This window comes from Pelophylax lessonae (assembly GCF_965119305.1).
Source record: "Pelophylax lessonae genome assembly, chromosome: 8".
Lineage (NCBI taxonomy): Eukaryota > Metazoa > Chordata > Amphibia > Anura > Ranidae > Pelophylax > Pelophylax lessonae.
This window is the reverse complement of record NC_138775.1, coordinates 301,293,882-301,307,112: the sequence shown is the minus strand read 5'-3', so window position 1 is coordinate 301,307,112 and position 13,231 is coordinate 301,293,882. Positions and strand designations below refer to the sequence as shown.

General features: G+C 51.1%; 1 protein-coding gene across 1 annotated transcript in view; it reads left to right on the top strand.

Annotated features, from left to right (window-relative positions):
- The window catches only part of LOC309561683 (chromodomain-helicase-DNA-binding protein 5-like), a gene marked incomplete at both ends in the record, with an annotated part of 114,839 nt that overhangs the window by 74,877 nt on the left and 26,731 nt on the right, over positions 1 to 13,231 (top strand). The window contains 3 exons of the mRNA XM_082265671.1: positions 1,004 to 1,177; positions 7,930 to 8,071; positions 9,819 to 9,950. Coding sequence (XP_082121797.1) covers positions 1,004 to 1,177; positions 7,930 to 8,071; positions 9,819 to 9,950 — 448 coding nt within the window. The remainder of the gene's footprint in view (positions 1 to 1,003; positions 1,178 to 7,929; positions 8,072 to 9,818; positions 9,951 to 13,231) is intronic.

The following is a 13,231-nucleotide window of genomic DNA, read 5'->3' as shown; positions in this document are numbered from 1 at the left end:
GGGGGGGGGAAGCGGGAGGGGGGCAGTCCTCTTGTGGCAGCTAAGTGGGGGGGAGAGGGGAGGGGGCAGTCCTCTGGTGGCAGCTAAGTGGGGGGGAAGTGGGGAGGGGGGCAGTCCTCTGGTGGCAGCTGAGGGGGGGCAGTCCTCTGGTGGCAGCTGAGTGGGGGGGGAAGCAGGAGGGCAGTCCTCTGGTGGCAGCTGAGTCGGGGGGAAGCAGGGGGGAGGGCAGTCCTCTGGTGGCAGCTGAGTGGGGGGGAAGCGGGGAGGGGACTGTGGCACCCACATCTTACCCAGTGGGCCATGAGGACCCCCATAATAACACTATAGAGCCAGAGTGACGGCCCCCTGCTGGACACTGATAAGAAGAGATAATACATGAGAGGCGGAGAATTGATCTATTATGATGGTGGTGATTCCGCCATGAAGGTCCCGGGGGGGGGGGGGGGCGGGCTGTCTTCCATATGTGCTTCTGTGCCTTACACATTGCCCTGGCACAGGGGGAGGGGGGGTTACTAAAGGTACATAGAGGGGGCAGTTCCTCCAGGGCTTAGTAAATGAGGGGAACCTTCACTTTGAAATGAATATCCAATCACATGCATGGGAAAAAAAATACTTTTTGCTTGCAGATGATTGGATGATGGAAGTCAGCAGAGCTCCTCCCCATTTATTAATCTCTGGAGGAACCGCCCCTGCAAAGTGCTCAGCCTATTTGCCTTTAGTAAATCCCCTACAACCCCCTCCCCCCCCCCCGGTTCAGAGCACTGAGCAGCCTGGAGAGAAAGCACAGGAAGTGGCTGAAAGAGTCCGGAGGAGACCAGCAGCACTGAGATCCCCCAAAACACTGCAGTTACTCCTCCTGCTTTAGCAGAATACCCCCCTCCCCCGGGTGCATGAACCCAATCAGATCTCATTATTGGAGGCTGCTGGTTGCTATGGGTTACTGTGCTGTGTGCACACCATCATTAGCGCCACCTGTCTGCCATCTCCGATGTTTTCCTTCCAGCGATGTGGACGGATTCCTGGAAGAATATTCCGATATCTCCAAGGAAGAACAAATCAGGAAACTCCACGGCCTGCTGGCCCCTCGCATGCTGCGCCGGCTGAAAGCCGATGTCCTGCAGAGCATTCCACCCAAAAACCAACTGATAGTACGAGTGGAGCTCAGCCCCATGCAGAAGTAAGTGACTCCAAACTCCTCCATCCAATGGGGAACTCTGCCTGCATGCTTCGGGGTTTTTACCCCCCCCCCAAATAAACGGTAATGCCTGAGCACAATTATGTAACTCTGACATGTTAGTAAATCTGTAGAGACCATCACAGGGACTTTGTGTGTCCGGGGGGATCAGGACGGATCGCTGGGAAATGCTCCGGATCTCCGGGAGTTTTCTTCATTATAAAAGGAAAACTGGCCAAAATAGTAAAATAAAAAAAATATATTTCTTTTCCATGAAGCCGTATCTGACTACCATAACCTTCCCCCCCGGATAAATTCTCCCGCTCCTGACCATCGCAGCCAGGGCCGGTGCACCCCAGGCAAGACCCCCCCCCCCCAAAAGAAATAAAAATCTGCACACATTGCCCCCTTTCCTGCCCCGTTTTAACCCTACACTCTCCTTTATGTATATACAGCCCCCTTAAATCCTACACCCCCTTCCTGCACACACATTCCCCCTTTAACCCTACACCCCCCTTCCTGCACACACGTTCCCCCTTTAACCCTACACCCCCTTCCTGCACACACGTTCCCCCTTTAACCCTACACCCCCTTCCTGCACACACTGCCCCCCTCCCTTCCTGCACACACTCCCCCCTTTAACCCTACACCCCCTTCCTGCACACACGTTCCCCCTTTAACCCTACACCCCCTTCCTGCACACACTGCCCCCTCCCTTCCTGCACACACATTCCCCCTTTAACCCTACACCCCCTTCCTGCACACACTGCCCCCCTCCCTTCCTGCACACACTCCCCCCTTTAACCCTACACCCCCTTCCTGCACACACGTTCCCCCTTTAACCCTACACCCCCTTCCTGTACACGCTGCCCCCCTCCCTTCCTGCACACACGTTCCCCCTTTAACCCTACACCCCCTTCCTGCACACGCTGCCCCCCTCCCTTCCTGCACACACGTTCCCCCTTTAACCCTACACCCCCTTCCTGCACACGCTGCCCCCCTCCCTTCCTGCACACACGTTCCCCCTTTAACCCTACACCCCCTTCCTGCACACACTGCCCCCCTCCCTTCCTGCACACACATTCCCCCTTTAACCCTACACCCCCTTCCTGCACACGCTGCCCCCCTCCCTTCCTGCACACACTCCCCCCTTTAACCCTACACCCCCTTCCTGCACACACGTTCCCCCTTTAACCCTACACCCCCTTCCTGTACACGCTGCCCCCCTCCCTTCCTGCACACACTCCCCCCTTTAACCCTACACCCCCTTCCTGCACACGCTGCCCCCTCCCTTCCTGCACACACTCCCCCTTTAACCCTACACCCCCTTCCTGCACACGCTGCCCCCCTCCCTTCCTGCACACACTCCCCCCTTTAAAGCTACACCCCCTTCCTGCACACACTGCCCCCCTTTAAAGCTACACCCCCTTTAACCCTACACCCCTTTCCCATACACACTGCCCCCCTTTAAACCGACACCCCCCTTCATATACACACTCCCCCCCAGCCCTACATGCCCCTTCCTGCACACACTGCCCCCCTCCCTTCCTGCACACACTCCCCCCTTTAACCCTACACCCCCTTCCTGTACACACTGCCCCCTCCCTTCCTGCACACACTCCCCCCTTTAACCCTACACCCCCTTCCTGTACACGCTGCCCCCTCCCTTCCTGCACACACTCCCCCCTTTAACCCTACACCCCCTTCCTGTACACGCTGCCCCCTCCCTTCCTGCACACACTCCCCCCTTTAACCCTACACCCCCCTTCCTGCACACACGTTCCCCCTTTAACCCCACACCCCCTTCCTGTACACGCTGCCCCCCTCCCTTCCTGCACACACTCCCCCCTTTAACCCTACACCCCCTTCTTGCACACGCTGCCCCCCTCCCTTCCTGCACACACTCCCCCCTTTAACCCTACACCCCCTTCCTGTACACGCTGCCCCCCTCCCTTCCTGCACACAATCCCCCCTTTAACCCTACACCCCCTTCCTGTACATGCTGCCCCCCTCCCTTCCTGCACACACTCCCCCCTTTAACGCTACACCCCCCTTCCTGCACACACGTTCCCCCTTTAACCCTACACCCCCTTCCTGTACACGCTGCCCCCCTCCCTTCCTGCACACACTCCCCCCTTTAACCCTACACCCCCTTCCTGTACACGCTGCCCCCCTCCCTTCCTGCACACACTCCCCCCTTTAAAGCTACACCCCCTTCCTGCACACACTGCCCCCCTTTAATGCTACACCCCTTTAACCCTACACCCCTTTCCCATACACACTGCCCCCCTTTAACCCTACACCCCCCTTCATATACACACCCCCCCCAACCCTACATGCCCCTTCCTGCATGCACTGCCCCCCCTCACTAGAGGTGAAATTTACTAGGGATTAGGAGGTGACAGGAGAGGAATGTGGCACTGGCCATGGCTGCGCCCTAGGTGGCAGTGCGCCCTAGGCGGCTGCCTAGTTTGCCTAGTGGTAGCACCGGCCCTGATCGCAGCGATACCTCACATGTGTGTAACAAATTTCTGTGGAGGTTGGCCCATGCCCCAAAATATATGCGAAAACAAAAATAAGGAGAAAGTAGGGGTTCAAACCGAATACCATCAAAGACTTCGTTACCATCAGCTTGAAGCATGCATTGTTCCCTTAGTAGGGATGTATTTCTGTGCTGTGAATATTTGGGGGATTTCCCTCTTTGTATCCCTTTTATTATATTTCAATAAACTGTTTTATTTTAATTGTTTGCATCCTGGTTTTCCCTCTCCCAATTGGCCTCAACAACCCCGACTTTCTCCTTATTTTTGTTACCTCATATGTGTGTGTTAGGTGTGATTTGTACCCGCAGTGCGCATTTCACTTTTTTTTCTTACCCGAAACACACTGATACCGACTGACACTGATTCCAACTGACACTGATTCCAACTGATACTGACTGACACTGATTCCAACTGACAATGACTGATACCAACTGACACTGATTCCAACTGACACTGATTCCAACTGATACTGACTGATACTGACTGACACTGATTCCAACTGACAATGACTGATACCAACTGACACTGATTCCAACTGACACTGATTCCAACTGATACTGACTGATACTGACTGACACTGATTCCAACTGACAATGACTGATACCAACTGACACTGATTCCAACTGACACTGATTCCAACTGATACTGACTGACACTGGTTCCAACTGACAATGACTGATACCAACTGACAATGATTCCAACTGACACTGATTCCAACTGATACTGACTGATACCGACTGACACTGATACCAACTGACACTGATTCCAACTGACACTGATTCCAACTGATACTGACTGATACTGACTGACACTGATTCCAACTGACAATGACTGATACCAACTGACACTGATTCCAACTGAGACTGATTCCAACTGATACTGACTGACACTGATTCCAACTGACAATGACTGATACCAACTGACACTGATTCCAACTGACACTGATTCCAACTGATACTGACTAACACTGATTCCAACTGACAATGACTGATACCAACTGACACTGATTCCAACTGACACTGATTCCAACTGATACTGACTGATACCGACTGACACTGATACCAACTGACACTGATTCCAACTGACACTGATTCCAACTGATACTGACTGACACTGATTCCAACTGACAATGACTGATACCAACTGACACTGATTCCAACTGATACTGACTGATACTGACTGACACTGATTCCAACTGACAATGACTGATACCAACTGACACTGATTCCAACTGACACTGATTCCAACTGATACTGACTGACACTGATTCCAACTGACACTGACTGATATTGACTGACACTGATACCAACTGACACTGATTCCAACTGACACTGATTCCAACTGATACTGACTGACACTGATTCCAACTGACACTGACTGATACTGACTGACACTGATACCAACTGACACTGATTCCAACTGACACTGATTCCAACTGATACCGACTGACACTGATACCAAATGATACTGACTGACACTGATTCCAACTGACACTGATTCCAACTGACACTGACTGATACTGACTGACACTGATACCAACTGACACTGATTCCAACTGACACTGATTCCAACTGATACCGACTGACACTGATACCAACTGATACTGACTGACACTGATTCCAACTGACACTGATTCCAACTGATACCGACTGACACTGATACCAACTGACACTGATTCCAACTGATACTGACTGACACTGATTCCAACTGACAATGACTGATACCAACTGACACTGATTCCAACTGACACTGATTCCAACTGATACTGACTGACACTGATTCCAACTGACACTGATTCCAACTGATACTGACTGATACCGACTGACACTGATTTCAACTGATACTGACTGACACTGATTCCAACTGACAATGACTGATACCAACTGACACTTATTCCAACTGATACTGACTGACACTGATTCCAACTGACACTGACTGATATTGACTGACACTGATACCAACTGACACTGATTCCAACTGATACTGACTGACACTGATTGCAACTGACACTGACTGATACTGACTGACACTGATACCAACTGACACTGATTCCAACTGACACTGATTCCAACTGATACCGACTGACACTGATACCAACTGATACTGACTGACACTGATTCCAACTGACACTGATTCCAACTGATACTGACTGATACTGATACCGACTGACACTGATTCCAACTGACACTGATTCCAACTGACACTGATTCCAACTGATACTGACTGACACTGATTCCAACTGACACTGAATGATACTGACTGACACTGATACCGACTGACACTGATTCCAACTGACACTGATTCCAACTGATACCGACTGACACTGATACCAACTGATACTGACTGATACTGACTGACACTGATTCCAACTGACACTGACTGATATTGACTGACACTGATACCAACTGACACTGATTCCAACTGACACTGATTCCAACTGATACTGACTGATACTGACTGACACTGATTCCAACTGATACTGACTGATACCAACTGACACTGATTCCAACTGACACTGATTCCAACTGATACCGACTGACACTGATACCAACTGATACTGACTGACACTGATTCCAACTGACACTGATTCCAACTGATACTGACTGATACTGATACCGACTGACACTGATTCCAACTGACACTGATTCCAACTGATACTGACTGACACTGATACCAACCGACACTGATTCCAACTGATACCGACTGACACTGATACCAACCGATACTGACTGACACTGACTGACACTGATTCCAACTGACACTGACTGACACTGATACCAACTGACACTGATACCAACTGACACTGATTCCAACTGACACTGATTCCAACTGATACCGACTGACACTGATACCAACTGATACTGACTGACACTGATTCAAACTGACACTGATTCCAACTGATACTGACTGATGCTGATACCGACTGACACTGATTCCAACTGACACTGATTCCAACTGACACTGATTCCAACTGATACTGACTGACACTGATTCCAACTGACACTGACTGATACTGACTGACACTGATACCAACTGACACTGATTCCAACTGACACTGATTCCAACTGATACCGACTGACACTGATACCAACTGATACTGACTGACACTGTTACCAACTGACACTGATACCGAATGATACCAACTGACAATGACCGACTGACACTGATACCGACTGACCGACACTGATACCTACTGACACTGATACCAACTGACACTGATTCCAACTGACACTGATTCCAACTGATACCGACTGACACTGATTCCAACTGACACTGATTCCAACTGATACTGCCTGACACTGATACCAACTGACACTGATACCGACTGACACTGATACTGACTGACACTAATACCGACTGACACTGATACCAACTGACACTGATTCCAACTGATACTGACTGACACTGATACCGACTGACAATGATACCAACTGACAATAATACTAACTGACACTGATTCCAACTGATACCGACTGACACTGATACCGACTGACACTGATACCAACTGACACTGATACCAACTGATACTGACTGACACTGTTACCAACTGACACTGATACCGAATGATACCAACTGACAATGACCGACTGACACTGATACCGACTGACCGACACTGATACCTACTGACACTGATACCAACTGACACTGATTCCAACTGACACTGATTCCAACTGATACCGACTGACACTGATTCCAACTGACACTGATTCCAACTGATACTGCCTGACACTGATACCAACTGACACTGATACCGACTGACACTGATACTGACTGACACTAATACCGACTGACACTGATACCAACTGACACTGATTCCAACTGATACTGACTGACACTGATACCGACTGACAATGATACCAACTGACAATAATACTAACTGACACTGATTCCAACTGATACCGACTGACACTGATACCGACTGACACTGATACCAACTGACACTGATACCAACTGATACTGACTGACACTGTTACCAACTGACACTGATACCGAATGATACCAACTGACAATGACCGACTGACACTGATACCGACTGACCGACACTGATACCTACTGACACTGATACCAACATCAACTGATACAGACTGATACAAACTGACACTACTACTGATACTGACTCCTCCATTCTCCTCCATTCTCCTCCATACTCCTCCATGCTCTTCCATTCTCCTCCATTCTTCTCCATTCTCTTCCATTCTCCTCCTGATTTAGGAAGTATTATAAGTACATTGTGACTGGGAATGTTGAAGCGATGAGATGTGAGGGAGGAGGACGGCGGATTTCCCTTCTCAACGTCGTCATGGAGCTGAAGAAATGCTGCAATCACCCTTTCCTCCTGCCCACTACTGCTACGGTGAGAACCCCCCCAATCCATCCATCCCTCCATGTCTCCATCCATCCATGTCTCCATCCATCCCTGTCTCCATCCATCCCTGTCTCCCTCCCTCCATGTCTCCATCCATCCTTCCCTCCATGTCTCCATCCCTCCCACCATGTCTTCATCCATCCATCCATCCATCCATCCATGTCTTCATCCATCCATCCCTCCATGTCTCCATCCATCCTTCCCTCCATGTCTCCATCCATCCCTCCATGTCTCCATCCATCCTTCCCTCCATGTCTCCATCCATCCCTCCATGTCTCCATCCATCCTTCCCTCCATGTCTCCATCCATCCTTCCCTCCATGTCTCCATCCATCCCTCCATGTCTCCATCCATCCTTCCCTCCATGTCTCCATCCATCCCTCCCTCCATATCTCCATCCATTCATGTCTCCATCCATCCGTGTCTCCATTCATCCTTCCCTCCATGTCTCCATCCATCCCTCCATGTCTCCATCCATCCCTCCATGTCTTCATCCCTCCATGTCTCCATCCCTCCATGTCTCCATCCATCCTTCCCTCCATGTCTCCATCCATCCTTCCTTCCATGTCTCCATCCATCCCTCCATGTCTCCATCCATCCTTCCCTCCATGTCTCCATCCATCCCTCCCTCCATATCTCCATCCATTCATGTCTCCATCCATCCGTGTCTCCATTCATCCTTCCCTCCATGTCTCCATCCATCCCTCCATGTCTCCATCCATCCCTCCATGTCTTCATCCCTCCATGTCTCCATCCCTCCATGTCTTCATCCATCCTTTCCTCCATGTCTCCATCCATCCCTCCCTCCATATCTCCATCCATCCTTTCCTCCATGTCTCCATCCATCCCTCCCTCCATATCTCCATCCGTTTATGTCTCCATCCATCCGTGTCTCCATCCATCCTTCCCTCCATATCTCCATCCATTCTTTCCTCCATGTCTCCATCCATCCCTCCCTCCATATCTCCATCCATTCATGTCTCCATCCATCCATCCCTCCATATCTCCATCCATCCATGTCTCCATCCATCCTTCCCTCCATGTCTCCATCAATCTATCCATGTTTCCATGGATAGAGCAGAAGTATCTTCAATCCCAGGCCGGGGGGGGGGGATAGAAGTTCATCCAATCCCAGGCTGGGGGGGGGATAGAAGTTCATCCAATCCCAGGCTGGGGGGGGGGGGATAGAAGTTCATCCAATCCCAGGCCGGGGGGGGGGGATAGAAGTTCATCCAATCCCAGGCTGGGGGGGGGGGATAGAAGTTCATCCAATCCCAGGCTGAGAGGGGGGGTAGAAGTTTGTCCAATCCCAGGCTGAGGGGGGGAGGGATGTCCAATCCCAGGCTGAGGGGGGGGGGATGTCCAATCTCCAGCTGAGAGGGGAGGGTAGAAGTATGTCCAATCCCAGGCTGAGGGGGGAGGGATGTCCAATCTCCAGCTGAGAGGGGAGGGTAGAAGTATGTCCAATCCCAGGCTGAGGGGGGGAGGGATGTCCAATCCCAGGCTGATGGGCGGGTCCAGGAACAGACAGTCTATAGAGAAGTTCTGATTATGCTGTCTGGTCGGGGTCCCTGAATCTCAGTAGAATGATAGATCTGATTGGCAGATGAATGGGGTCACAGATCTCCGGTCAGTCAGCTCTGCGATTGGCTGTGCCGCGCCTTCCACATTAAAGAAAAGCACCAGATAAAGGAGTACTCCTCACCTTCTTGTGCATTCCTGATTTCCGCACACAGGTGGCGCCGGTGATGCCGGGCGGGTCTTATGACGGAAGCTCTTTAGTGGAATCCTCGGGGAAGTTGAAGCTGCTGCAGAAAATGCTGAAGAAGCTGAAGGACGGAGGACACCGAGTTCTCATCTTTTCTCAGGTATCGGGAATTGTGGGAGGACACCGAGTTCTCATCTTCTCTCAGGTACCGGGAATTTTGGGAGGACAACGAGTTCTCATCTTTTCTCAGGTACTGGGAATTGTGGGAGGACACCGAGTTCTCATCTTCTCTCAGGTACCGGGAATTTTGGGAGGACAACGAGTTCTCATCTTTTCTCAGGTACTGGGAATTGTGGGAGGACACCGAGTTCTCATCTTCTCTCAGGTACCGGGAATTGTGGGAGGACACCGAGTTCTCATCTTCTCTCAGGTACCGGGAATTGTGGGAGGACACCGAGTTCTCATCTTTTCTCAGGTACTGGGAATTGTGGGAGGACACCGAGTTCTCATCTTCTCTCAGGTACCGGGAATTTTGGGAGGACAACGAGTTCTCATCTTTTCTCAGGTACTGGGAATTGTGGGAGGACACCGAGTTCTCATCTTCTCTCAGGTACCGGGAATTGTGGGAGGACACCGAGTTCTCATCTTCTCTCAGGTACCGGGAATTGTGGGAGGACACCGAGTTCTCATCTTCTCTCAGGTACCGGGAATTGTGGGAGGACACCGAGTTCTCATCTTCTCTCAGGTACCGGGAATTGTGGGAGGACACCGAGTTCTCATCTTCTCTCAGGTACCGGGAATTGTGGGAGGACACCGAGTTCTCATCTTCTCTCAGGTACCGGGAATTGTGGGAGGACACAATAATACCGAATACACCGACGTCTGTCGCCAGAAATCGCTCTCATATGTCATTCTCCAGCAACATCTACAGGACTGTATTAGTGACACGTTTGTGTTCCTTGCCCAGGCACACCTGCGATTCTCCCACGACTGTCACTGCGATCGCAGCAAAACGCATCATATGCAGTGTTACGAACCTCAGCGTAAATAGGAATGAAACCGCCGTTTAGTGGATGTACCACCTTTGCAGCATGTACGAATTACCCCTGTAGCACACAGCATACAAATAATCATCCAAAGAGAGCCCCAAACAATCGAACGGCTTTCTGTATAATAAATCCCCCTCCAAAAACTAGACAAAGCTCCGAGTTGAGGGTAAAAACAGGAACTGTTTATTACATTCCAAGACAGACAGTTACACACAGCTAAGGGGCACTCCCCTTAGCCTTGCAGGGGGGGGGGGGGGGATGAGATAAGGACCAACCAACAACCAATGAGAACTGAACATTTGTACATTTGAAACTGCAAGTCTTAATACACACCCCCTGCGGAGAGATGTCTCCAGCCCAGCTCAGGCTATTGTCTGTATCATGAATTCACACACTTAGACACAGGAACAGGAGGAGGGGGGGGGATGGGCTGTAACATTACATTACATTACATTAACTCAATGGCATGAGTCCTGCCATCTTCCTTTGTTCAGAGGATGAATAAAGAGGAAATAAAATGCAATAAAAGTGCAATGTCCCAAACTCATAGGAAAATGACACAAAGGGGTTTACAATCCAGGGACAGGGTGATCCGTCACACATAGTGACGGCTAGTACCGTCACATCTCTTCCCCCCAAAGGTAGACTAATCCAGGTACTAGACCTCCAACTGGTCTGTGCCTGAATTAGTCAGGTAACAAGTCCCAAAGAGTCAATCCAGGGAGTTCCAAGTAAATCTGCCATGGCCCTCCCCTCCCAAACCAAAACCTATCCCATATGACCGCACTCCATCCAAACATTCAAGCATCTGGACCTCAGAATGTAAGTAGGTCTCCGTGATGTGGGCCCGGGATCTGGACCGGCAGGAACGCTGAGGTCAAGTGGCCTAGGTCGTTCCCCAGTAAGACATCGGTGGGGAGCTCCTGTATCAACCCCACATCAATCATACCTGACCCAGCACCCCAATTCAAGTGGACCCTCGCAGTGGGTATCTGGTGCACCCCTCCCCCTGCTACCCGTACCACTACTGAACCTCCAGTTCGGGCGGCATCTGGGACCAAATGTCGCTTGACCAAAGTGAGAGTGGCTCCCGTGTCTCGGAGACCTCGCACAGGCTTTCCGTTTAACTGGACAGATTGGCAATGGTGCTGGCGGTTCTCTGTAGCGGCTTTCACTGGGTCAGCTTCGTGAAGGGTACCCAATTGCATCTCGGTGGGTTTGAATATTGGTATGACTGGGGGAGCCTCTGCGTGATAGTAGGGGACCGTTGTCTTTACTGGAGGGGGTGACCCTGGTCGGATCCATGCAGCTTGGTCCCTGCTCTGGGTACAGTCTCGTTGGTAGTGCCCAACCTGCTTGCACCTGTAGCACTGTACCCCACTGCGGGATTGGTATCTGCGTGCCTGCGAGTTGGAGGAGTCCCCCCCTCTCTGTGGTAAGGGTGGTCCAAGATTGGTAATCCGGGGCTTGAGCATTGGTCTGAGGCTAGGTTGTTGCTGCCTGTGGCCATGGTAATAGTGGACGGCTTGGACCGGGTCTGCTTCATGGAGGACGCCCCGACATTCCTCCTGCTCAATGCAGTGAGCAGCAGGCTGGTAGTTGCGTAGATTTCCGCCGGCTGGCCGTCTCCATGACTGCGCCTGGTTGGCTGTGTTCAACGGGCACTCCGGCCTTTTGTGCCCAAGCTGTTTGCATCCAAAGCACCGGATGGGTTGCGAATAATCCCTGGAGTTAAAACGGGGTGGCTGGGCATAGCTGTCGGTTTCAGGCAAAGCCGGGGTGCGGTGTGCTGGAGCCTGGTAAATAGTAGTATTGGTGGGTGCTGCTTGTCGGTATTCCACCCTGGCAGGAGCTTTGGGCACATTATCATACAGCTTACGAGCGTCTGTATATTCATCTGCCAATCGAGCGGCTTCCGGGAAAGTGGAGGGTTTACGGTCCCGGACCCATTCTCTTACCCCGGCAGGTAACTTGTTGAAGCAATGTTCCAACATAAACACTTGTAAGATCTCCTCCCCAGATACAGCTTGGCATCCTGCCATCCAGTGGGTTGCTGCACGGTGTACTCTGCATGCCCACTCCATATAGGAGTCACTGGCTTGCTTGGGGGTCTCTCTGAACCTCCGCCGGTATACTTCTGGCGTTACTGCATACCTGGCCAACAGGGCATCTTTAACGGCCTGGTAATCTATAATGTCCTCCTCTGGGATGGCCCGAAAAGCATCGCTGGCCCGGCCGGACAATTTCCCAGAGAGGATGGTGACCCATTCGTCCGTGGGCACCCTGTGTAAGGTACACTGCCTTTCAAAGTCTGCCAAAAATCCATCAATCTCCCCCTCAGATTTCACAAAAGTTTTAAACGCAGCAAAAGGTACCTTCTTTCTTCCCACAT